At 48.2% G+C, this 23,892-nt stretch overlaps 7 protein-coding genes and 1 non-coding gene; 5 read left to right on the top strand and 3 right to left on the bottom strand.

Annotated features, from left to right (window-relative positions):
• Positions 1-4: 4 nt before the first annotated feature.
• On the top strand, positions 5-2,493 carry CNAG_02681 (phytase). XM_012192554.1 has 9 exons: positions 5-555; positions 621-808; positions 870-993; positions 1,052-1,129; positions 1,196-1,537; positions 1,592-1,717; positions 1,778-1,834; positions 1,890-2,080; positions 2,143-2,493. Exons 1-9 carry the CDS (start codon positions 187-189, stop codon positions 2,297-2,299), a joined length of 1,632 nt encoding a protein of 543 aa, XP_012047944.1. The 5' UTR covers positions 5-186; the 3' UTR covers positions 2,300-2,493.
• CNAG_02682 (hypothetical protein) lies at positions 2,294-7,057 on the bottom strand. XM_012192553.1 has 12 exons: positions 6,938-7,057; positions 5,704-6,882; positions 4,146-5,641; positions 3,996-4,087; positions 3,787-3,932; positions 3,649-3,738; positions 3,472-3,593; positions 3,110-3,421; positions 2,995-3,048; positions 2,732-2,942; positions 2,619-2,681; positions 2,294-2,566 (listed from the first exon to the last, which is right to left on the bottom strand). The coding sequence occupies exons 2-12, from the start codon at positions 6,175-6,177 to the stop codon at positions 2,456-2,458; spliced, it is 3,171 nt and encodes a 1,056-aa protein (XP_012047943.1). The 5' UTR covers positions 6,178-6,882; positions 6,938-7,057; the 3' UTR covers positions 2,294-2,455.
• On the top strand, positions 6,743-9,675 carry CNAG_02683 (hypothetical protein). XM_012192675.1 has 6 exons: positions 6,743-7,125; positions 7,179-7,298; positions 7,465-8,140; positions 8,191-8,303; positions 8,357-9,091; positions 9,144-9,675. Exons 3-6 carry the CDS (start codon positions 7,704-7,706, stop codon positions 9,287-9,289), a joined length of 1,431 nt encoding a protein of 476 aa, XP_012048065.1. The 5' UTR covers positions 6,743-7,125; positions 7,179-7,298; positions 7,465-7,703; the 3' UTR covers positions 9,290-9,675.
• CNAG_02684 (hypothetical protein) lies at positions 9,454-15,048 on the bottom strand. XM_012192676.1 has 5 exons: positions 14,593-15,048; positions 13,203-14,531; positions 12,703-12,960; positions 11,982-12,167; positions 9,454-11,928 (listed from the first exon to the last, which is right to left on the bottom strand). The coding sequence occupies exons 4-5, from the start codon at positions 12,039-12,041 to the stop codon at positions 9,865-9,867; spliced, it is 2,124 nt and encodes a 707-aa protein (XP_012048066.1). The 5' UTR covers positions 12,042-12,167; positions 12,703-12,960; positions 13,203-14,531; positions 14,593-15,048; the 3' UTR covers positions 9,454-9,864.
• On the top strand, positions 14,235-15,266 carry CNAG_12289. XR_001045600.1 has 4 exons: positions 14,235-14,540; positions 14,598-14,654; positions 14,720-14,742; positions 14,806-15,266. It is a non-coding gene; the product is annotated as a hypothetical RNA (non-coding RNA).
• A 1,528-nt stretch (positions 15,267-16,794) lies between these two features.
• On the top strand, positions 16,795-19,061 carry CNAG_02685 (hypothetical protein). XM_012192552.1 has 6 exons: positions 16,795-17,250; positions 17,488-17,544; positions 17,593-17,697; positions 17,746-18,034; positions 18,093-18,644; positions 18,698-19,061. The coding sequence occupies exons 1-6, from the start codon at positions 16,963-16,965 to the stop codon at positions 18,913-18,915; spliced, it is 1,509 nt and encodes a 502-aa protein (XP_012047942.1). The 5' UTR covers positions 16,795-16,962; the 3' UTR covers positions 18,916-19,061.
• Positions 19,062-19,195: 134 nt separating this feature from the next.
• CNAG_02686 (cystathionine beta-lyase) lies at positions 19,196-22,445 on the top strand. XM_012192677.1 has 6 exons: positions 19,196-19,527; positions 19,591-20,440; positions 20,486-21,202; positions 21,259-21,561; positions 21,615-21,982; positions 22,038-22,445. The coding sequence occupies exons 1-6, from the start codon at positions 19,278-19,280 to the stop codon at positions 22,304-22,306; spliced, it is 2,757 nt and encodes a 918-aa protein (XP_012048067.1). The 5' UTR covers positions 19,196-19,277; the 3' UTR covers positions 22,307-22,445.
• CNAG_02687 (hypothetical protein) lies at positions 22,373-23,861 on the bottom strand. XM_012192678.1 has 5 exons: positions 23,596-23,861; positions 23,426-23,531; positions 23,195-23,371; positions 22,915-23,122; positions 22,373-22,842 (listed from the first exon to the last, which is right to left on the bottom strand). The coding sequence occupies exons 1-5, from the start codon at positions 23,819-23,821 to the stop codon at positions 22,669-22,671; spliced, it is 891 nt and encodes a 296-aa protein (XP_012048068.1). The 5' UTR covers positions 23,822-23,861; the 3' UTR covers positions 22,373-22,668.
• Positions 23,862-23,892: the final 31 nt, after the last annotated feature.

Here is a 23,892-nt window from a genome sequence, read left to right as displayed (position 1 = left end):
AACCCTTTCATCTGCTGTGCTTTCAAATTCCGCCTGCTCTTGGCGCGGACTTCATGGCTTCTTTCATTGCATTCTTTTGTTCATTGCTGCCTTCATCTTTGCTTTTAAACATCGGATTCCCACACCCATGGAAATGCAGCCCAGCTAAACAAAGTATCCTGAACCTACAGATGTCAAGCATTCATCATGATCGTCTCAAACGACACACCCACTCCCTCCACACCCCTTCTACTACACGTGATGCAAAGCCCATCTCACAGGTCCAAGGTATATATTCAGCAATATCGCTCTGGAAAGCGCCGACATCCTCTATTCCTATTCCTTCTCGTAATAACTCCAATCACATTGATCACACTTGTGACGTTATTAGCTTGGGATACCTCACCCCTTGGACATTGTTATATCAAACCCATTTGCCGAGCCTTGAAAGATGGAAATGAAATGGAGGAAATATGGTGGAGAAATCAAGGCCCTTATGCACCTTACAAGGAACTTGATCACAGTAAAAACCTAGAAAGCCTGCCAAGAGGCTGTGAAGTTGATCAAGTCACACTGGTGAGTTCTTTGTCTCATCGACATGACCAAAGGGTTCTGTTGAAAGGTTCCGTATCTTGCTATAGCTTCATAGGCACACCTCAAGATACCCCACCGCCAATGCAGGAAGATGTATGCTCGGGGCTTTGAGCAAGATTCGGAGGAGAGAAATTGGAGTCCCTCGTCATCACCCCGAATTGTCCTTCATTGACAAGGCAGACCTAGAGTTGAAAGACTGGCATTTCGACGGATTGACGAACCAAGGCAGAAAAGCGTTAGTCATCTTGCATTGTGAAGACTTACTACACGTATATCTGATCTATTCACTTACACAGCGCATGGAGATCTGGCGTGCACATAGCCATCGCATACAAATCGTTACTAGACAAGACGGTTGATGTTTTCACACGTTCGTCAGGAGGAGAAAGGGTGCTTGAGACTTCGGGGTATTGGTTAGAAGTGAGCTGAGGGAAATTGAGGGTTTCCAGTTCCCATGGACTGCTGACATCATTGGCAGGGATTCCGAAAGCACCGTTTTGCCATCAAGAGGAAGTCTGACTTACCGAAAGTCGATGTGATCATCCCTGAGGAACCAGTAGGTGACAATCGTTTTTCATTGGAGAGGTAAGGCGTAAAATTGATCTAATGCCACTTGATTAAGACATTCAACAGTACTCTATCTGTGCATTCATGCCCAGCATTTGAGACTCTTGACCATTCACCAGGGTCTACGGCCCAATCAGATCTTTCTCCTCTACTCTCACCGGCCATCGACCGATTGAACACCGCCCTTCGCCCCAAGCCCAAGCTCGATGCTGACGACGTGGCCTGTTTGGCAGATATGTGTGGCTACGACAGCCAATCCAGAGGCACGGAGTGGAAACGGTGGTCAAAATGGTGCGGGCTGTTCACGAAGGACGAATGGGAAGTGTTGGGGCATGGAAAAGATTTGAAAAGGTACTATGAAGTCGGACAGGGGAGCGATTACGGGCCGACAATGGGTGTAAGTCGTGGCAAATTACATCAAAATATCACTTACTCAAGCACTTGGCTTCAGGCTGGTTACATTAACGAAATTATTGCTCGTCTGACCGATTCTGCTCCTCAAGATAACACATCTACGAATCGCACCCTAGACGCTGATGAGCATACTTTTCCCAGAGGAGGTGAACGCTTCTTTGTCGTACGTTAACCATTGAAACTAGCTGTCCTACCAGCATCTCCGCTCACTAATTGCCGCCAGGATTTTGGGCATGATAACGAAATGCTAGAAGTTTTGGCGGCTGCAGGCGTCCTCAAGGCGGGTTCCTATGCCGTGTCAACAACCCTATCCCATACTAACGTGCTCCTTTTAGCAACCTAGGCCTTTGGCGACAACTGAAGTCCCTGCTCGCCGAACGTTCATTCTTTCCCGAATCGTCCCATTCGGTGCCCGCTTGATCTTTGAAAGGATCTCCTGTGGCACTGGCTATTGGGAGCCTGGATCAGGAACTGCTCCCGAAGGAGGAGAAGAAAATATCAAGAAATATGTCAGGATCTTGCTCAAGTGAGTTCAATACCTGACATAAAAAATTAAGGGGAAGATGGTATGGCTGACTAGATGAATAGCGACAAGATCCAAACAGTAGCCCATATTGCATGCGAGCAATCTGCTTTCGCTGAACATGGCTTATGCGAGGTGGATGCCTTTGTTGAGAGTCAGCAATTTGCGACAACGAACGCTTCTTGGGATATTTGCTACAATTTTTCACGCGAGGAGGAATAACAGACTGCAAGAGGTGCATAATATATGATTGAGTGGCCGACGCAGCCTAGTAACGATTCTGATGGTATGCTATGCTATGGATTTGATGATTTACTTATGTATACAATTTGAAGTCGTTATAATTCGTGGCTAAACATGATAAGGTAGACAAAGATCCTAATGAGATGATGGCAATGTATTAAACTTGGCTTTTGATTGAAGGGTTACGAGTGTCGACTCGGCCACGCGCAGAAAAGATTCGGGCATGCCGGCGATACTGGCAGCTTTCTGTAAAAGGTTCGTCAGCAGGAGTTTCTTCCAGCCAGACCGCTAGTCTCACAATTGCATGAGAATTGTAATTTATACCAGGTCGTAGCTTGTAAGAATAAGAAAAAGCGCCGTCCTATCTTGACATCAGAGGCAAGCCCGTTTTGAAAGTGAGATGCTACTTACCGCCTCATCTACATCCGTGCACCAGAAAGTAATCCCACTTCTTCCCTTTATCACCTCTCCTCCAGCCCTTTTTGGATTGTATCCTAGCATTTGTCCGAGTTCGTGATAGTGAGTGGCGAACAATGTCCGGCACTTGATGTTCTCGAGGATATAGTCAAGTGTGGCATACGCTATTGAAACACCCGCCTGTAACGTAGTACCGCGTCCGATCCTGCGACATCAATTTAAGTGGTAATATATATATCATCCAAAAAATCGCTTACTCGTCCATGATAACGAGGGATCTCTCAGTTGCATGGCGCAAGATCCCGGCAGTTCTATTTCGACATATAAGCAACAAGCTCCAGCGCCAAAGCTCAAATTTAAATAGACACTTACTCAACCATTTCAAGCATAAAAGTGCTCCGATCCCTCCATAGATCATCTCTAGCTCCCACTCTGCTGAAGACTCGATCCACGATTCCCATCTTCACATATTCAGCAGGAACAAAGCTTCCGCTCTGGGCAAGTATTGCTATGACCGCAGTTTGTCGGAGAAGAGTCGATTTTCCTCCCTGATTTGGGCCGGTGATGACATGCAAATGGGTATCAGAAGCCATATGAGTACTGTTTGGGGTGAAATTGCGAGAAGCAGACAGCAAAGAAGATTCAACCGAAGGATGTCTGCCATTAATGATCTGTAGCTCCGTACTAAAATCCGATTTGAGTATTGTTGTTGATGGCCTATGAAATTCACTTACGAATTGTCGAGTATTGGCCTGACCCAGTTCATCTCAACTGCATTCTGAGCAAAGCTCAGGCTCAAATCCAGCTCATCAACTAGTTCGGAATTTTGCTGGATGATATCCGATTGCTCTACCACCTATTGGGCTCGATTAATCCGGAAACAAAAGTAATGGGAGTGGGATTAGAAATACCATATTCTGAAGTTCCCGAGCAGCTCGCCTTTGTGCAGCGCCTAGATATTCGATCATGATCTCAATTCTCGTACCCAGTTCCGCAAGCGGCTAAGAGCAATATCAGTCCAACAACTTTCGGTTTCAGGTGTTACTCACCGCGTAGGCAAAGTATGCTGTTTTACCAGTCGTACTCCCAATACGCTCTAAAGATCTCGCTTTCGCCACCTTTTCAGCGTCTTTTGCCGACATCTGAATGTGATAGCTGAATCTGTGGTTCTTCTCAATAGTCAAAGTAGGCGTATCTGACAAGATGTCAGCATGAAACATATCCAGTTAACCCTGAAGCAATTCTTGAGAATACTCACCGTATTTCTTGATTAGACTTGTTTGTAACTTTTGGGCTTCAGCTTTCAAAGCAATCAATTCGTCATGTCGAAGTTGGAGCGCAGGTGAGAACCTAACAGCGACCGTTATTACGATACTTGTTTGCACTTGAACAACTTTTTTGGTCTTACTGAGGACGGATCCACCACTCTGACATTTCTCTCTCGTCCTTCTCCCGCTTGATCCTTTGTTTTTCCTCTGCTTCACTTTCTTTAGATGATGCCTGACTTGTAAGCAGCGCATCACCAGCTTCTTGTTCATCAATGATACTCTTATCATCGCCGGATCTGAACATGATGGCAGATTCGTCCACCGAGGATTCGATTTTGGAGGCAACTCTGTCAAGATCACGAAACGAGTCCACGAATTCCTGGAGCCTTGTGATGCCTTCCGATTTCCGTACCACTTCCACGTTATTTCGACCGACTTCGATTTTGATTTCTCCCTTGATAGTCTCCAATATTCTCTGAGCACCTCTTATCCACCTCCCAACGTCCCATATATCACGTCCAGTGCCTCTTTGGCCTCTAAATCGCTGAATGATCCGCATGATATCCCCCAGCTCTTTCAGCTCATGCCGAAGTTCAGTTTTCAGATCCTCTCTGTCCACAAAGGCTTGGACCAGCGCCAAGCGGGAGTTGATTACATCGGGAGATGTCGAAGGAGCTGTGAGAGTGCGTATAAGTAGTCGATGACCGGAAGATGTTATAGTCTTGGATACTACCGAAAGAAGCGTACCCTTGGCAGACAAGGGAGATGAATTAATTTGTGTCTCGCCCGTAGCAATTAGTCCTCCCGGCCTAAAAGCATGGCGTATCTCGAGAGCTTGGAGGGTTGCAGCATCGATTTGCATGAAGGCCGAATTGGATTGCTTGTGAGGTTGACGAAGTGCTGGCATCGACTCTCTCAAAGCATACTGAAGATGATGTTGGAGGAGCGCAGCAGCATTTTCTTCGGGTGTGGTAGGGTGTAAAGTCGGAGATGAGGCAGAGGTATAGAGTAATGGCGGACGACAGGGGTCCGCAAAGGACACTTTGACGCCTAGTACTCGAAGTAGTGCGAGCAGCTCTTCAACCTGAGAGGCGTCTTTCGGCTTCATTTCTGAACAGTTATAATGTTTCCGCCACGATTCGTAGAGCGAGTTATCTAGAACAACTTCACGGGGAGTAATTCGAGCAAGTTCATCTTCCATCTGCGAGACAGTCGTATCCTTGGTGAAAAATTCTCCAGTAGAAGCATCTGTGTAAGCGAGAGATAGTTCCTGACCATTATGGCCCTTATTTCCTACAGCGATGGCGAGCAAATATCGACTCTGGTCTGTATCCACCCACGACTCATCAACCATAGTCCCCGGCGTAACAACTCTGTACACCCTACGTTCCTTTGGTCCGGAGCCTGCCGTGAGCTTTCTGCCTGTATGGGCAACAGCTCCTTCTGTATCATACTCCTCCACCAGCACAACTGTGTGTCCCAAGTCTTGAACAAGTATCTTGAGGTATTTGTCCAGTGTAGGTACCGGAAAACCAGCGAATGGGTATGACCTCTTAGCCTCGTTCGCGCCATATTTCTTTTCTGCAAGAGACAGTGAAAGGATGGAGGCCAAATACCGAGCGGGCTCAAAATATGACTATTACATACCATTTGGAGTCAATCGACCCGGAACAGGGGCATATCAGATGTCAAGCTTACCTCATAGAACTTTCCAACTCTCGTGAGCAAAATGCAATCTGGAAACCTCTTCCAATTGAGATATACCTCATGAGCCAGAGGAGTATCTGGGATAACACCCTGTCGTATGGCATCCTGAAGAAGTTCCAATTCTGCCTTTGAACAGGAAATTGCTGGGCTGCTGGTGCCATCGCTAGGCGCTTTGGCCGCTCTGACCGTTTTTAATTTCGAACGTTTGGGAGGCACGTCTGTTTCATCCCATGCTTCCAATGCCTTCTGTGGCAAGCCGTCCGGTCCCAGCTTTATCGCTGGCAAATCTGATAGTCTAGTCTTTGTCTTGACGAGTTTAGTTTTGGGTTTGACAGAAGCCGTCGTTGTCATCTTGTCAAATGACCGCGCTGCAGTCACCAAAGCATGTGATCTAATTGCCAAAGGCTGAGTGATCGGCAAGCATCTGAGATTGCGATATAGCCCCCAGCGTAGCTTTGGGACCATTGCAAGAGTTCCTGTTCCTGCCACTGGTTGCTTTGTCGAGTATCCAAACTGCCTCGGTTTTGGATGATGCATGCATTTCATGACGCTCTGTTGGCAAAAGAGTCGCGGGCGACGCGAAGACGAAGTGGGAAAAAATGTGGGCGTCATGACTTGGGAATAAAAGAAGGTATAACGTAAGGCGAGACTCGATCATTACCTCACGTCCTTATGTCGCGCCGGCAAATGATAGATCCATCATAAATTAGGAATCGGCACGGGACGGGAAATTCCTGATCGAAGTGTAATAGTCCGTTTCCTCCGATGAAAGCAGATGATAAAGGTGTGAACAACGGAGAGGGGGAAGATAAGTGACGACGCTCCGGCAGCAGAAGCATGAGACATGGGACATCCACCACGGGCGACCATCGCTGACCAGATTAATCTACTAGTAACTATAGAGTGATAAGGTTGTTAACAGTTTTACACTATTGAAAGACAATTGGCCGATTAAGGTAGTATGTAATGAGTTGAACAATGGTGTTGTAACGCATTTTGCAAGGTTTTTTTGCGATGCATTGTTATTGGGGCGTGATAGTCGATGGTTTGATGGTGATAATTTTTGCTCTTCAGCTGTGCTTGATAGAAAGTTGACGGTGCTATAGGCCGCGCGAGCTTTCGAGGAGTTATATAGTTGCTTGTTGGGTGAGATCATGAGCGGTGAAGGTGCTGTAATAAACGGTTAACGAAAAGAAGAAGAAACTACAGGAACCCGATTTTTTACCCGGCTTCCATTTCCCGGGGTACAGGACCCATTCCCATCAAGTGTTCGGCAGGGATATATTAGGAAGGTGGATGTAGCATGGAACGGCGGATAGCTGAAGCATAGAAATGACGGATGAGGCATGGGGGGCTGACGAAGAGTCGTGGAATATGAGAGTGCGTTTTCAGGGTCCGGGATTTGGTGTTGTCGTAAGTCCCAAGTCTGGCTTGCCGGTGCGACAAACGCCCACGCAAAACATCAGTCCACATTTTCTCAAGCATATTTATATCCAAGTTGCATCCCCCGTCCCCCTGTATACACTCTCATTTTCCCCCGTTCCCCTGCCTGCTTCTCGTCGCTTCGAAGCCTCGAAGCGTCTCAGGTGAGTGTTTGTCCCACTTCCAACTTTTGTCACGAATCCTTTCGAGTGACTCTCTATTACTTGTTTGCCCAACTTCCGAGCGACTCTTCGCTGACATCTTCATTACCTTCTATATTACCCCATTTTCATCTGTGCTTCCTCCGCAATATTTCACATACTTCCACAGCAAGCGAACACTAGAATACTGCGGAGACACCGCATTGAAAAATACCCTTTCAAGTCTCGACCATACCTCGACGTCAACAATTCTGTAGCGCTATAACTAGTACCACGGTTCCTAATTATCCTACATTCAGCTGGCCTCTCTCTTTCTGGGGTTTTAGATCGGGTCTTTTTCTGGATTTCGACATCCACTCGTCGCTTTTCTAACTCTTGTCTGTCATTTCCAGTGCGCTTTTCGCCAAAATGTCTTCATCGGCTGCAGGCACTTCCGCGGCTGCTTCGTCTGCAGTTGCTTCTTCCGCGGCTTCTTCGTCTGCAGTTGTTTCTTCTGCGGCTGCTTCTTCAGCGGCTATATCTTCAGCAACATCAGCAGCAGCATCATCAGCAGCGGCATCATCAGCGGTGGCATCATCTTCGGCAGCAGCCTCTACATCAACTTCGGCCGTTTCTAGCGCTTCCAGTTCGGCTTCTGTCTCAAGTAGCTCGTCCAGTTCTATTGCGACTTCATCAGCGACTTCCGAATCCGTAGTGAACAGCTCAAGCAGGTCAGGTTCTCGCGGGATTAGTGGGGGAGCGATTGGCGGTATCGTGGTTGGGATCGTAGTAGGGATAGTAGTGATCGGATTGTTATGGACTTGGTGGGCATCGAGAAAAACTCGGGGCGAAAAAGTACCTCCCCCGTGAGTCTTTCTAGCGGTTGCGTACCGTCCAGCTGCTCACATCTATCTAGGCCTAAAAGAGAAATGTCCTATAATAACAACTCAAGTCAGAGACGCCCTTCTGTGATGGGTACGCCATATAACTCGTTTTCACATCATCGTCGAGCGAGTACCCATGCTTCTCGTGAGTAGCGTACGGAACGTTGAAACGGAAAGCTATGCTCACGATATCTTTAGTGCTGGCTCCTCCACGACCTTCGTCTATCTACTATCATTCTCGCCAACAATCCTTCAATCAAATATCGCCTATGGTGACACCAAACACCATCCCATCCCACAATGCGTCTCCTCCCATACCTGCGTCTGGGTCATCGCACTCTGCCGAGGAATCCCCTTCTTTCCTTCCTGCTGATAGTAACAACTCAGCTCCTCAAGGAGACATGCCTGGCGAAAAGCCTTTTCTAACACCCATCAATACTAGCGTAGGCACAAGTGAAGAGTCAGAAGTGCAACCTAGCCGGGCAAAGTCACCAGGACGCCCAAAGAGCCGTCCTCCTTCGGCCTTTGCGATCCGCCAGGAGCCGTATGAAGCGGGTCCCTCCATTGAATCACAAACCCCTCGTGATTCACCACACAATTCTCCCCGCGCATCGCTCAACAGTCTCCCTAACAACGCCAGAGGATCATCCATGTCTTCCCTCCGAGCTTCGGCCATGGGTCATCGTCCAACTTCGATGAACTCTCTTGGTTCTAGCAAGTATCTCCATTTCGGCCCCGCCGGTGGTGCGCCCCATCAGGGAAGACCCGTTGCGTTGGAGATGCCAAGGTTGCTCGGTGCTAGGCCGGATACGAATGGAGACTTTTTCAGTTCCGTGGGTGTGCAGAAATTGCAAGAGAGTCAGAGTTTTGGGTTGGGTCTGGACGAGATGGGTAGAATGCGAAGATCTTCCGGCAGACCATTTAATTCATACAGTAAGTTTTAGTGCATCAGGAATGCCTTTTCCTTCCTGACAAGTTAAAACAGGGGACCTCACGCCATCGCCTACCCATTCCACGTTCCCTCGGTCTGCTACGGACCGACAAGTGACTCCCAGACAGTTAGAAGCCGGACAGAAAAGGGCGCGGACCAGTGGCACCCAGAATAACCGCTCAGTGCCGGAGGGCAAATGAGCCGGAAGAGTAATAATAGAACGGAATATTTGTATCGGACATTTTGGAATAAGGGCACGCCCAAAGAGGGTAAGGTCATAGGAAGATATAGTCTCTCGCATTTATTTGGTCACGGACTTTCATATACCATTAATACTTATTGTCCTACATGTGAAACCCTCGTAGTTTGTTATTGTTATCTGTAGTAGTCAAATATCTGTTAGATGATTGTAGACCCACTGCGGGGTACACACACATATTTACGGGATGTAAGTCTATTATCGATCAATCTTTCATTACTATGTTAGATACTATGCCTATCGCGATTCAATTTACTACTGGTACAACTTTGCATAATCACTTTCTGATATCTGAATGTGTGCTTTTTCCCGTTAATAGTTGTATTTGAAAATGCTAATCGACACTTGCTAAAATGATTGTTGACAACTACAAAGACCTCATGATAACCTGCCTGATGAGTGTGAATCGTGTCCTATGCTATTTTGAAAAAGAAAGAAAGATAAGTACAAAACTCCTGAAGGTTGAACGGAAACTTTTTTTGATTGCTACACATTGACAGTAGAACTCAACACTTTTCACGCCTTCACAGTTCTGTCCCTCCCTCTCCTCTCCTCCATCTGTGGTTCCTCGTCGGTTGAGTCCATCCTCAACACCTTCTCTCTTCGACTCCTCCCTCTTCTTAGCTCGTAGCCCGCCTTTTCACCTTCGCTAGCATCCGCATCGTACGAAATCTTTCGTCCATGCCTCGAATGACTTCCCCTGACCTTTGACATTTCCCTAGCCCTTGAACGGCGACCGTCGCTACGTCCACGGCTTCGACTCCTGCTTGGACTGGGATTACGCACACGGCTACCACGTATGCGGCTGCGCGATTTGTTTTTTGACCAATCCGAATCTATGTCTAGCTCCTGTTCTCGCTCACGAATGAGCTTGCGCTCCAGAGGACCGTTCTCGGCACCGATAGGGTTGGCAATGTCCATTGGTAAACTTCGAACCATCGCCTGCTCAGGAGACTGGTCGGGTTCTGACGGCTGGCGCGCAGCTGGCAAGGGTGTGACGAAAGAGATATGGTCTTGCGATTGGGAGCTAGAAGAAGACGAGGATCCCTGGCGAGGCGGGAAAGGGCCGGCGGTGGCGGAGCGGCTAGCAGGCGGAGTAGGGGATTCAGATCGTTTCGAGGGTACAAGGACAGAAGCGATCGATAGAGGTGCGAATGAGCGGATGTAGTTGGAAATGTTCCAGATGGCTTGAGCTGTGTTGGCTAACGGTCGAAGAGGTGACGGTGTTTGAGCTCCCTTTTCTTCCTCGATAGTCTTCCCCTGCAAATCTTCCCTCCCGGTTCTCCTACCCTGACGATGAGAGCCGGAGACAACGGCTGACAGCCTGTGCCTGGCAAAGGATGAGCTGCCCGAAGCACTCTGCTCATCCGTCATGAAGTCGACATTCTCTCCGGCATCAGTCAAAGGTTCCATCAGATCCGAGAGAGAAATGGTTGAAAGTGTGGGTGTTGCCCCGCCAGGTTGATTCATGACCGCCACCCGCGAGACTTCAGCCTGAGATGGACTGACTTGCGAGCTCAATGCAAAGCCTTCAGGATCGCTTACAGGAGCAGCGGTGGACGACGCATGTGAAGGAACTGGAGGCGCTTTGTAGACAGTGTCAGACCCAGAGGCGGCGTTCGCCAGTGTTTGAATACCGCTCAGACCCCGCAAAGTGCTAAAGCCTGCAAGAGCGGATCCCAATCTCCCTTGGGGGGTGGTGCCCATCTTGCCTTCCTCGACCCACTCCATTCGCTCTTGAGTAGGGGTAAGCATATCCGCCTGCGATCGGGAGATGCTGTCTAAAGTCGTATCTTTGGGAGAACGCTTGACCTCATTCAACCAGCTTACAATGTCATCGCGAGAACGAGAACCGGCTGAGGTCGCAATGATGTGTGCTACAGGACTGGCAGGTTTTGCCTCAAGCGGGTGACTGTGAGAAGGAACAAGGGACGGTCTGCTGTGGTAGCTGCTGGGCTCATAGCCAAGGTTGTTGGATAATCGGCGAGGGACTGGCGCCCTGGGAAGTCTCAAGGTATCATCCGTAGTTTTCGACAACCTCTTCCTTAGGATGGCGGACTCGCGGCGAAGATAATCGACGCCATCTGTTACCTCATTGTCGCTGCTTTCCGAATTGGAGCAGAACACGGAGTCCAATACTATTGGTGTATTATTACCCGTGGTCTTTGACAGCTTGCCGAAACCTTTTGGCCGTCCGCCTGCGCCAACAGTGGTAGGACCCAAATTTGGAGACCTGTGAGAGTTCATCCCCGACACTTGGCCGCTACTCTTTCTCACAAACTGCAAGGTCTCCTGAGTCTGAGTTTGCCGTCTGGATCCCGGACGCCTTACTGCAGGCTCAGCGAGCTCAGCGGGGAAAGAATACGCGCGTCGATCTCGGAGACTCATTTTGGCTTGAGATTCTTCAAAGACGTCGGTAGGAATAAGTGATGGCCGATCAGATCTAGCCTCGACCCGTGATGTAGGAAAGAAACCGGCTGGGACTGGCGCGGTGATATCGACGTGATTGTTCATGCTGCCGCTAGGCTGGGAGTCTTCAAGGCGACAGGCATCGCTGCAATAAGTGTCTCGTGGATTGTCCTATGGGGGAGTTAGCATGATCATTTCGTATGCTTTTTTTCTAAAGCGCTTACCAATTGTTTAGAGCAAGCCAAACACCAAGCAGTATCCATACCCATATCAATCATAGTCATTTTGAGCGGTATTGTGTCGGGCCAAGAGTGATTGTAGATGTAGAAGGGTAAAGAAAACGGGGCTGTTACAAGACAAAGGAGAAGAGAGTCGTCCGAGGGAGTTAGTGATGGGGAGAGTCGAAATGCCTGATAAATGGAGGACGAAGATGCGATGACAGGAATGATTGACAAGTGAGGTACGGCAAGGAGGTGAGAAAGTCAGCTTTCTGTTTGAAAGTAATATACATTGGAAACAGTGTTGGGCAGACCAAACTCCCAGCAATCAACTCCACATAATCGCGACAGGAGATTAGGCTCTGTGCCCCTGGTCATTCTACAATGGAATGATCCCCGGAATAAAGGTACCCCATTGGATTGCGTCAGGTTGACCAGATCCGATGTCATGACATTTGACAAAGATGGTGTATGCCACGTCGAGAAGCACTGAGCCTACTGACGGCAGTAGCAGACAGAACAGGCGCTCGGATCGGTGCAGAAGGACGAAGGCACAAGCAACACAAGACGCCAAGCACGCTGGGGATACCCAGTCGGCAAATTGCCCAGCCCAAAGGAGGGGCGACAACGTGTTCCTGGCTCGAAAACGTCTCGGGGAGAAGAAGGATAGCGCACAAGGGCGCAAAAGAAAATGCCAAATATAAAAAAATGTATCACATCAACTCACCTACACCAGGCTGCAATATTCTCGCCTATAATTCTGCGCTTCTCCATGCGTTTCAGTTCCTTATTGAAAAACGCGCCTAGATCGTGACGAGCAAGTTCACGCTGGGTGAGGTACGAATAGAGCTTCAGGAAGTTTTGTTGTTGCTGAGCGAGGTTGCGCTCAGAGGGCAATGTGGTACGGCTGAAGTAAGGAAAGTATTTGTTCGAAGAAAGGCAGCAATGTTGGCACTTGATAGTTGATAAACGGCAAGCAAGATGACTAAGGAGGCAATAGTCAGCCGGGCGTCCTGCGTGTAGGATGAAATGGTAGGTGATGAAGCAACGATGGGCTAGGCAAAGACTCCAGCATGTATGAGCCATGGACTGTGGGTCACGCCAGGAGAGTCGCCCTTTACTGATTCAGGAGCAGATGAACGGGCCCGTCCAAGGGCCACACATACACACAGTGTACCCACAGACACGACACGCCATACCAGAAAAAAACCGATCACGCTCACTCACAAATGGGCAGATGATCCAACGACCTGGCGCCGCTGTGCTGTCCTTCTCTGACAATTTTGAACTCCTTGATACCAAAATTCAATGTTGATATCGTATATATATGCGAAAGACTCGAGCTGTTCTCCAGAGAAAAAAAGTTACCAAGCTGGAGGTGAGTAACCCAGCGGGGATCTCTTGGACGTTTTATCAGCTAAAGGGTGACGGGATCTTCTTCAATAACCTTTTTTAGACCAGAGAACTCCGTTTCCGCAATTTGCAGTGTTGTATCGCAGATTGCAGTTAGTTCCGGACTGATCCGCGCAGATCGATTAGATCACGAAGGCTGACAGGATTTTGGCGTGTTTCGTGGCTTGAGCCTTTGAAGAGGTAAACAGATAGATTTGTCGTAACCGTTCGACGATTGACAAGTTGACGACGACGTGGAATTTTTGTTGAAACGAGCGACGAAGCGAGCAAAGTCGAGAAGCGGCCGATGTTGCGCGTTGCGTGGTGTTAATAAAGAAAAACGGGGACAACGGGCGGCGAATGACGCGATGGCGGTGAAAAACAGCCGGGGAAAACTGGGGGCCCCGTGGCTGAAACGCGTGAAAGTAACAGTCGAGCCTGAGGAAGAAGGACGGTTTTGATGAAGAAGGGTTATGCAGTCGTCCAAAGAGCGATTCGCTGCGGTACGGACGGCAAGTGAAGTGGGAGGGGTATATGAAAGACGTGTTCAGAGGAGATCTGGATATATGATATTTGTATGTATAAGAGATGCGTCACCGAGATGAAGATTTATAAGGACAGGCCGGGAGACAAAGTCTGATGGATGCTATGACGGGAGTGGTTTGTAGCTGGGGTCACGCAATTGACGATTCTAGACCTTTGCGGTCTTCTTGTCTGTTATCTGCGCTTGACTTCGGGTCGAACTGCGCCTCGAACAGGAAAATGGTTTTTTTTCTTTGCAGCGCTAATGCACTAGAGAACGGTATAATAGATCGTGTGCAGGCGGCGATGATGATGGTGCAAAATAAGGGGGATGTCGCAAGTAGTCGGCCGTTGTCGCTAGAAAAGAGACATCATGATGATATTGACAATCTGCTGTGATGTTTCGCTGCTGTAACAAACTCGGGAAAACTAGGATGCCCTGTTCTGGATGGAGTATATGGGAATTACAGTAAGGAAATTTTCCCCTCCTCTTTTGTTGGCTGCCCTTGCTAGAACGAACAAATAATGGGGATATAGAGAGTATGATGCCGAGTCGTTGGTAACTGATGTCCGCCCTGATACTTTCTTCGTTCCAGTCGTTGCTCTGGAACTTATTGACTGCTGAAGAAAACTGGAGAGTTCCTTTATATTGTCAGTTCGTCTGAATCCACCACGGAATGAAGAGTATGAGGGTCTTATTTACCTCAGCTTCAATGTAAAATATATGCTCGTCGATGCCTTCGAGGGTGGCAATATTTTTAATAGGTGATTGTGTTCTCTGTATACAGGAATTACAGTTTACTGAAAAAAGAATTTCATGCCCCACACAGCTCTCTATATTTGACTCATCTGCGTAAGTGTTGATCATCCTTCCTTCTGTCTTCCATATACCCGATCAGGTTCTGAGTATCTGTAGCTCTTTCATGGTAAAGAAGCGCCGTGGTCGGGTAAAGTAGAAATAACGAAAGTATCCGTCGTCACTAAAGCTCTTCCCTCTCCTTCGCTCTGGTGCGGCACACCTGCTCACGTGCCCAGGCTCCTTCTGCCGAAGAAGGCTGCGTACTATGAAATGTACGACAAGTAACCCGATGATTACAGTTGTCGGTGGAAGGCAGCTGTCAAGTGCGTTGATTGGTCAGATGGGCAAGGGCGATTCAAGTGGGGCAGATGACCACGACGACAATTTACTGAATAATTGAATAAGCTTTCTTCCAGTATGTCGCGTCGCCTATTTCGGTGTTCCGTAACGTAATGTATGGGCTCATCATGGATAACTTCCGGCTTCCGGTCCGTTTTTCTGGCTGCTCTTTCACTGGAATCAGGCAGGGATTTTTTGTTCTTTCACCTTCTGGAATATTCGCGACATGCACTTGGTCAGAACAACTGTACTGTACTACTAACCACTGCTCTCCTTTATCTGTTACTGTCGAAAGGAACTGGATGTTCCAATTTACTTTACGCCTGACCAGTAGCGGAGTGTTACTACAAAGATACGACCATCAATCGCGTCCTTTCCACCAATTCAAGCCTACGTTGTTGAAAATGATCTCATATAGGGAAGTTCACGCATCAAGTTTTTTCCAATCGATTTTTAGAAAAATCGATGATTTAGCTGTGACGCATCCAAGGGATCCCCAGCTCACATTAAAAATATATGATACTGAGTGCACGACTCCAATTTTCCAGTAGCAATGGTAATTTTTTCTCCAAATATTCTGAAATTTTGTCTCAGTAGCAGAGATCCTCTGCTCGAGGAAATCCAATAGAGCCATTTACGGTAGAAATCCAATAGAGCCGTTTACGGTATCGAGATTAATCCGCACGGATTTTTTTCCCTAGAAAGAAATCTTCCATACAAAATATTAGATTCCGTCATGACCACGACATGGCCATCCTCCATACTGTATGGACATTACCTTCATATACCTCCACTCTTTTTGACCACCCACCTCTGTGCCAATAACAGAATGTACACCGACAGGCAGCTAACAAATATTTTCTCTAACAATGAACCTTTAGGAGGACATCCCATTTTGTCTCTTATCACGAAGTTTTAAGCGCTTCATGTGAGACGCGAGATCGCTATAATTTATGCCCTGATGAGTACATGGAGTGACGCGAATGACAGAGATGTATGATGTTTATGTAGCTAAGTAATGAGATAAGTTGTCAGTCAATGAAGGCTGACAAGGCAGACAAGTTGGTGAAGGAAGTGGTGGGGATGGTGGCCCGGCCATCATATGCGCATGGATGGTCTGCTGGTGGCTGTCTTGATCATGGCGGGATCTAATATTTTGTATTGGAGATGTTTTTTAGGGGAAAAATATCCCTCCGGACTATCTCGCCACCGTAAATGGGCGAAGGATCATAAAAATAAAAATGGCCTGCTGGCAGCTGGACTCGAATGATGGAGGCCGCCAAAGTCTGTGACTATTAATTAGATGAGCTTGGCGGCGGCCTTTTCCTTTCAAACCCAATTTTTGGCCTTAATTTGGTTCAGAATTTCTCGTCGACCTCTGCGCTGGACTCTATTCTCAAAAAAGCTTCATTTTGAGCATGGTTTGGAGCATTTGTATAACAATTGTCGAACGGTGGATTTTCTATTGGAAAATGGGTGTCATGCACTGTAGTGGAGGAGCTCGAGAAAGATGCGAGACGCAAGAACTTCCATGTCAGTCAAAAATGGATAGAAAATCCAATTTTTACCGAAGAGATGGAGAAAACGGTGCTGGGCCGAAGTGGGCAACGAAAAAGTTAATAATCGTTCGATTGACTGAACATAACTAACACTTATTTTGGTCCGCCGAAAGACCGTAGCAGAGCACAGCAACGGCGGCAGCAGCAGAAGCAGAAGATGGTGTCACCGTCCGTCGAAGTCACGTCATTTGTTTCCCATAGTTCGTACGCCCGCCGGCGGTTTGTTGCTGTGCTTCATCATCGACTCCCATCATTCACTATTTGCTGCTGCAATAATCTGCATGCATGATGACGAGTTCCGAATTGTCCCACCTCGCTCATAGCTTATGCCATTCGACTTTCTGTTCTTTCCTCACCCATACTATCGCGATCCACCATGGTGCACCTATCGACACTCTTTCTACTGCCGCTAGCATTCGCGGCACCTGCTCCAAAGGCAGCCAAAGATATCCCGGAACTCTCCGTCTCGCAGTGGACCTCGATCCAGGAATCATTCGGGGACAACATCGGCGACTTTGCAGCTTGGTCATGGAACAAGGCTGAGAATATCGTGGGGGATTTTGGACCTCATAAGGATGCTGGAGATGACAAGACGGAGTTGACAATCTGGCAGAGGCTTAAGGAAGATCCTCACAGTTTCAGTCGACTGGTTAAGATCATCGAGGTGAGTACATAATGTGGAAAAATAGCCATAGCCAAGGGGGCAAGTGGCACTTTTGTAGATAGGGGCCCTGTGTGTCCCGTGCAAAGCCTGTTTAACGTAGGCCAGGCGAGGCTGAGGTGAATGGAGGACGTCGAGAAACTTCATTCTCGAAATAAGATCCCGGAAAGTCCTGCATATCCCCAGGGGCTCTTAGTAGAACAAGTATGGGACCGTCTAGCTAATGCTTTATATGTGTAGTTTGAAGGCAAAGCGATCGAGTATCTTGACAACAAGGATCTGCAGATCACTTTCTTTGTAAGAATGATTTCAACTTTTTATCCACGCCTTGTTAACCTAATATAGGCGCCCAACAATGACGCTTTGGAACCACCCCATCATCACCACCACCACCATCGTCATCACCACCACCATCACCAACACGACGATGACGATGATGCTCTTGACGCGGTAAGCTGTCAAAATAACTCATTTTTACGTGACTAATATTTAGTGTAGCTGGTACAAGCCCCCTCTCTTGCAGCTATTTCTGCCGCTCTCGAGCGCGAGCCTTCCCTCGTTGGCGAAGACGATGGTGATGACGATGACGACGAGGAGAAGAAGCGCAAGAAGGAAATCTTCCGCAAGATCATCGGCAAAGTGCTTGCCTACCATGGTTTACCCAAGGCTTACTCTGTCCAGCAGCTGAGTCAGAACTCCACATTGGAGACGGCATTGAAGGCAGAGGACGGCAGCTATGCAGGTTTACACAGGCGAGTCAGAATTGAAAAGTGTTTGGTACCTCCTTGTGCGCAGGCCGCCCTTGTAATGCCCTTGTAAGTGATAGGTGCTGACAAAGATCACAGCCGTCAAGCTTAACTTCTACGCCAAGATTGTTGCGGCGGACCGCAAATCTGGCAATGGTTATCTCCATGCTCTCGACCGCCCTCTTATCCCGCCAGCCTCTATCCTTGACGAGTTGTTCCTCTTCCCTGACAGCTTCTCCACTTTGACGTCTAGTGTCCAGAAAGTCCACCTTGCCCATGCTTTGGACTTCGGCATCGAGCACGACGAGGACCACAAGCACAAGGTTCATGGGACTCCCCTTGCTACTCTTTTTGCGCCCACCAACGGTGCTTTCCATCGTTTACCTCCCAAGCTCAAGTTCTTCCTTTTCAGTCCCTTTGGCGAGAAGGCCTTGACCAAGCTCTTGGCTTACCACTACATCCCCCACACTTTGCTCTTGTCTGAGGCTCTTCACGTCGAGAAACATGAGGACAAAGATGAGGTTATTGAGCAGTTTATCTTTGCCGACGGCGATGATCCCAGCTTTCACAAGGAGTTTAAGATTGAAACTGCCCTTCCTAATGCCACCCTGGCTATTGAGATTGACAAGACCAAGCTCTTCCCTGTAGAGGGTAAGTAGCTGTTCAGGGTATGAATTTGTTAGGCTAACTTTCGGCGACACTAGGGGCCGTCAAAACAAGAATCAAGGTCAACGGCGAGCTTGTGCAGGTTATTGACGTGCCTGCTCGTAATGGTGCCTTCCACATCATCCCGAAGCTTCTCGTCCCGCCTCATAAGCACCATCATCACCATCACCATCACCATGATGATAAAGAGCTTACTGGCGACGACTCTTGGGAGAATTGGGAGCAGTGGCTTCCTCAGTGGGCCGACGAGGCTTGAACCAGTTATGTGCCAATGGAAGTATGATAATGTTTTAAAAATGTGTAACTAGTTGCTATGGAATGGATGTATAGTGTCGCATTGGATTGAAATTGTCTGTATGCTGCCATTTAATCGAGGGTTTCATGCAGAAGAATGAAGGGGAGTGAATTATTTTGAATGATGGATTGATTGAATGATGAATTGAATGAAGCAAAGAGGGCGGACGTGGCCGCCTGAGAATCGCGACCGAGTCGAAGTCAAAGACGATGGTGTGATCATTCAATAACCAAAGATAGAGCAGCGCCGTTCAGTCGCTCGTCGTTATACGTATCAAACGCCAAATCTTTCTTTTCCTATTTTTTTTCAAAAAAGTTCCAAAAATGACCACCCCTTCAACACCGGGCGAAAGCTCGCTCGCCACGTCTGTCTATTCTCTCGCCCCAAAGTCTCCAGTGGAAGTACATAAGGAACGAGTCGCCAACTGGCGCTTCTCCACCATCTGCGCTAATGTCGATGGCAAGGACCAGTATGGAGCTAGCTCAACTCCCATCTACCAGACTGCCACCTTCAAGGGTATGGACGGGCAATATGACTACACCAGGTCTGGGAACCCCACAAGAGGCGCTCTTGGTGAGTTGAGGCTTGCCCGCTTATCGCATCTCCATAGATAACACTGACAAATGAGGTTATCAGAAAACCATCTTGCAAGATTGTACGGAGCCACTCAAACATTTGCCTTGTCTACTGGTATGACTTGTCTTGACACGATCTTGCGACTTGTTAGGCCAGGGGAAACCGTTCTGGCCGGCGACGACTTGTACGGAGGTACCAACCGACTTTTGACATACCTCGGGACGCATGGCGGTGTCGATGTCAGGCATGTTGATACTACAGATGTGGACAAGGTAATCCCTCACCTTGGACCAGGAAACAATGTCAAGATGGTTCTTTTAGAATCCCCTACGAACCCTCTGTTGAAAATTGCCGACCTGCAAGCAATTGCCGACGCTGTTCACTCTGCTGCCCCTAACGCTTTGATTGTGGTTGACAACACTATGATGTCTCCTTATCTGCAACGGCCACTTGAGATTGGTGCCGATATTGTTTACGACTCCGCTACCAAATATCTCTCAGGTCATCACGATCTTATGGCTGGTATCATTGCAGCTTCTCGACCCGATATCTGCAAAGACATTGCATTCATTATTAACTCTGTTGGATCCGGCCTTGCTCCTTTCGACTCTTTCCTTTTGCTCCGTGGCGTCAAGACCATGTCTCTCAGGATGGACAGGCAGATGGCCACTGCTCAACTTGTGGCTCTTTACCTTGATTCATTTGGCTTCTTGGTCCACTACCCTGGTCTCAAGAGCCATCCTAAGAGGGATATCCACTACAAACAGGCCTCTGGTGCTGGTGCGGTGTTAAGCTTCGTTACTGGCGACAAGGCTCTTAGCGAACGGATCGTCGGGGGGACAAGGCTGTGGGGTATCAGTGTGTCTTTCGGAGCTGTCAACAGTTTGATCAGTATGCCATGTTTAATGTCGTAAGTAATTTTACCATCATCTAAGAGGTTTGCTAATCGTTATAGTCACGCCTCCATTTCCGCTGCAGTTCGTGCTGAACGAGGGCTCCCAGAAAATCTTATTCGACTTTGCGTTGGTATCGAAGACCCTAGAGATCTTGTTGATGACTTGGAGCACTCGCTTCTCCAAGCAGGAGCTATCGTTCCCAATCTACAATATACCCCTCTCTCCCAGGCTGAGGCGGCAGAGTTGTACGCTAAGGACGGTGAAGCGTGGATCCTGGAACGTGCCAAGGGTTTCAAGCGGCCTTCTACTGAGTCCATTACTGTTGACAAGCTTGTCAGCAGCGTGAAGCAAAGTCTCGGTTTCTCCACCCCTTCCAAAGAGTACAAGACGATCGATGAAGACATCGCGGTTTCTGCCCCAGGCAAGGTTATTCTTTTCGGTGAGCACGCTGTCGTCCACGGCGTCACTGCCGTCGCGTCCAGCGTCGACCTCCGATGCTTTTCTGTCTTGTCTCCTCGTCGTGACGGAAAGATTGGATTGGAAGTACCCAATATTGGTGTGGAGCTCGAGTGGGAAATCAGCAAGCTTCCTTGGAATTTGCTTCCCGTGCACGCAAATGGCGATAGGCACGTCGCCGACCAGGAGCTTGACACGGCGTTGCTTCAAGCTGTGGAGGGTGCTGTCAACACTCATGTTGAAGTGGGTAAGACGGGCATAGGTGCCTGTGTGGCCTTCTTATATCTCTACATGATGATCTCAGGTGAAGAAACCAATGCGTGAGTATTGGCAAGTCGTGCCGATGCTGCTGAATAAAACTGACTTATGTCTATAGTCTTTCTGTAACCTTTACTGCTTCTTCAAACCTCCCTATCTCTGCTGGTCTCGGATCGTCAGCCGCATACTCCACTTGTGTCGCGGCGTCTTTCCTTCTCGCTCGTCAGCACCTCACCATTCCTTCGGCCGATCGCCTTCCCAAGGAAGACACTGACTTGGTCGATGGATGGGCCTTTTTGGCCGAAAAGGTTTTGCACGGAAACCCTAGTGGTATCGATAACGCCGTCTCTGTCAGAGGTGGGGCTGTTGCTTTCACCAGATCTGTTGGCGGCAAGCAGGGCGGTATGGATGGTCTTTTTGGGTAAGTATCTGCATACAGTTTCATTCACGTTCCTTTAGCTGATTTCTTCCCAGGTTTTCCTCTGTCCGATTACTCTTGACCAATACTCTTATCCCCAGAGACACCAAGACTTTGGTTGCCGGTGTTTCCGCAAAGCGGCTCGCTGAACCTCAGGCCGTTAACTCGATTCTCGATTCTATCCAAGCCATTTCTGATGAAGCACGTTCCTTGCTCGGCGGCGGCAAGCCTGTGGAACGCTTTATCCTCGTCAAGCGTCTTGAGGCTCTCATCAAGGAGAACCATGAATACTTAGTGAAGCTCGGAGTGTCGCATCCTTCTTTGGAAATGATCGTGGCAGCTACCGCCCAGGCACCTTTCGAGTTAGCCACCAAGTTGACCGGTGCTGGTGGCGGCGGATGTGCTCTTACTCTTATTCCGGATGGTAAGTATAACTGCCTTAATTATCAAATCGATGCCGATTGTTTATGTCTACTCAGCTTTCCCTGAATCCTCCCTCAACGAGCTCATCCAAACCCTCGAAGGCCATGGCTTCCAACCGCACCTCACCACATTGGGCGGCCCTGGTCTCGGTGTCCTCACGATCCCCTCCAAGCTTGGTCAAGCCTCTGACCAACTTCGAGATGCTGTGAGGACGCATGATGAGGGTGAAGGCATGGTTGTGCCGAAGAGAGCTGGTCTTAGAGAAGCTGATAAGGAAGGTTTGCACGCATGGGCGGAAAGGTTGGGTAGATGGGTTTATGCTTAAAACATGTTATGAGGTTGATTTTAGTTGAACGTATGTTTTCTCTGTGTCCCTTGTGTGGTGCTACTAGTTTCATAAAAGCAGTAGTAATGCCTTTGGCTTGTACAATATGGAATGCATGTTTTGGCAACTGGAAATCTGGAAAGGTGTGAAGTGTTTTCTTGTTAAAAATTCCTATCATGGCCAAAAATGCCTGGGATACATTACAATGTTCCAAGCAAAACTGAAGCAAGCTGCTGATCCAAAACCCCAATGATTGACGTAAATCCAAAATCCCATGATGCATAGATCTATGCATGATATGCCGTATGCTCATCTCACTATTACCTCACCACACAGATACGGTCTTAAACAACCTACGGCTCTTAGTTGGCAGGGGCCTTGGTGACAGTCTGCACATCAGGAGTCTTGCTAGGTATCAACCTCCCCTTGATCTTCCAGTCATCCCTTGAGGGGAAAATCTTTTCAAAGACGATGTTCTCAACAACGTGTTGCGTTCGCCTTGACGGTGGAGCCGAACCCTTTTGAGTGATCACCGCCTAAATAAAGAGGGGGCGCGTAATTAGCCATGGTGTTGTCTTTTTGCGATCTCGAATTATAATGAGACAAACCTGCTGGGTATCAAACGCCAAAACAATCTGCGCCGCCATCTTGTCCTCCCTCGGGTCCAACACTGTCATCCTCGCCCATACCAACTTGGCAGACTTGTTCTCCTTGACGAGTTGCCATTTCAGCTTGTCCTTTCTGCTCCTAATAATGTTTTGGGCAGCAGAGTAGGCGTCGTCTTTAGAAATTGAGAGGGCCTGTCCTAATGTTCCACTGAATCCAACCACAGGTCAGTATTCATCCGGCGACAGCCACTTGACTAACTGATCAAGTGAATTCACTTACGAAGCCTGGACCTGCATGTATTTGTAGTAGAGTTCGGTCAAACTCTTGATAGACTTGCTTATAGATCCCGCTGGATTTAACCAGACAAACCCTCTACGAATCAAACTAGGCATGTAGAATCGAACAGGACTATTCTTATACTCTTCTAATCCCCCCTGTCCAATGAGCTCGCTGATTCTGAAAGACCCGATACATTAGCTCTGGAACATTGTTGTCACAAGAGAGACATACGATTGGTTGGTCAAATCTTGACGATCCTTTCTGTCCCGTTCATACTCCGCGTCCTTGGTCTTATGCCAGAATTCCGGCCAATTTCTTGGAGGATCATATGTGGCCTCTGTTCGTAGATGACGCATGTAAATATAAGTGAACGCGTGACAGATTAGGAAAGCGAGACTTACCAAAGAGAGGCAGTTTTTGCGCACTAAGATCTACTCCTGGATTAGACCTCGCTGCCCTAGCAAGCATCTGCCTCTGTTCCTCGGCTTCGAGCTCAAGTTCTTTGGTGAGCTTGGATTTGGGTTTTGGTTGTGTGGTGGTGGAGGCATATCGTAGGGAGAGGAGAGTCGCGCTGCGAGTAGCGGTGGAGATAGAAGCGGAGTATCGAAGGGATGGAAGGAGAGACATGGTTGCAGGCTATTGGATGTACAAGACACTGCGAAGTAAGACAACTGTCGAAATGTCAAAAACAGGCAATG

The sequence above is a fragment of the Cryptococcus neoformans genome, chromosome 3, assembly GCF_000149245.1.
Source record: "Cryptococcus neoformans var. grubii H99 chromosome 3, complete sequence".
NCBI classification, from domain to species: Eukaryota; Fungi; Basidiomycota; class Tremellomycetes; order Tremellales; family Cryptococcaceae; genus Cryptococcus; species Cryptococcus neoformans.
This window is presented reverse-complemented; position numbering and strand designations above follow the sequence as displayed.

Excerpts from the sequence above, each read along its gene's own strand:
- CNAG_02687 (XM_012192678.1), bottom strand. The coding sequence starts at position 23,821 with ATGTCTCTCCTTCCATCCCTTCGATACTCCGCTTCTATCTCCACCGCT. Across the intron at positions 23,372-23,425 it reads CAAGATTTGACCAACCAATC|AATCAGCGAGCTCATTGGAC; the intron begins GTATGTCTCTCT and ends CGGGTCTTTCAG. Across the intron at positions 23,123-23,194 it reads TACATGCAGGTCCAGGCTTC|TGGAACATTAGGACAGGCCC; the intron begins GTAAGTGAATTC and ends GGTTGGATTCAG.
- CNAG_02684 (XM_012192676.1), bottom strand. The coding sequence starts at position 12,041 with ATGACTATGATTGATATGGGTATGGATACTGCTTGGTGTTTGGCTTGC. Across the intron at positions 11,929-11,981 it reads TGGCTTGCTCTAAACAATTG|GACAATCCACGAGACACTTA; the intron begins GTAAGCGCTTTA and ends ACTCCCCCATAG.
- CNAG_02683 (XM_012192675.1), top strand. The coding sequence starts at position 7,704 with ATGTCTTCATCGGCTGCAGGCACTTCCGCGGCTGCTTCGTCTGCAGTT. Across the intron at positions 8,141-8,190 it reads GGCGAAAAAGTACCTCCCCC|GCCTAAAAGAGAAATGTCCT; the intron begins GTGAGTCTTTCT and ends ACATCTATCTAG. Across the intron at positions 8,304-8,356 it reads AGCGAGTACCCATGCTTCTC|TGCTGGCTCCTCCACGACCT; the intron begins GTGAGTAGCGTA and ends CGATATCTTTAG.
- CNAG_02681 (XM_012192554.1), top strand. The coding sequence starts at position 187 with ATGATCGTCTCAAACGACACACCCACTCCCTCCACACCCCTTCTACTA. Across the intron at positions 809-869 it reads ACGAACCAAGGCAGAAAAGC|CGCATGGAGATCTGGCGTGC; the intron begins GTTAGTCATCTT and ends TCACTTACACAG. Across the intron at positions 994-1,051 it reads CTTCGGGGTATTGGTTAGAA|GGATTCCGAAAGCACCGTTT; the intron begins GTGAGCTGAGGG and ends CATCATTGGCAG.
- CNAG_02682 (XM_012192553.1), bottom strand. The coding sequence starts at position 6,177 with ATGGTCCCAAAGCTACGCTGGGGGCTATATCGCAATCTCAGATGCTTG. Across the intron at positions 2,943-2,994 it reads TCCCTCGTTATCATGGACGA|GATCGGACGCGGTACTACGT; the intron begins GTAAGCGATTTT and ends TTGATGTCGCAG. Across the intron at positions 2,567-2,618 it reads ATTACAATTCTCATGCAATT|AAAGCTGCCAGTATCGCCGG; the intron begins GTGAGACTAGCG and ends AACCTTTTACAG.
- CNAG_02685 (XM_012192552.1), top strand. The coding sequence starts at position 16,963 with ATGGTGCACCTATCGACACTCTTTCTACTGCCGCTAGCATTCGCGGCA. Across the intron at positions 18,035-18,092 it reads AAAGTGTTTGGTACCTCCTT|CCGTCAAGCTTAACTTCTAC; the intron begins GTGCGCAGGCCG and ends CAAAGATCACAG. Across the intron at positions 18,645-18,697 it reads CAAGCTCTTCCCTGTAGAGG|GGGCCGTCAAAACAAGAATC; the intron begins GTAAGTAGCTGT and ends CGGCGACACTAG.
- CNAG_02686 (XM_012192677.1), top strand. The coding sequence starts at position 19,278 with ATGACCACCCCTTCAACACCGGGCGAAAGCTCGCTCGCCACGTCTGTC. Across the intron at positions 19,528-19,590 it reads CCCCACAAGAGGCGCTCTTG|AAAACCATCTTGCAAGATTG; the intron begins GTGAGTTGAGGC and ends TGAGGTTATCAG. Across the intron at positions 21,983-22,037 it reads TCTTACTCTTATTCCGGATG|CTTTCCCTGAATCCTCCCTC; the intron begins GTAAGTATAACT and ends ATGTCTACTCAG.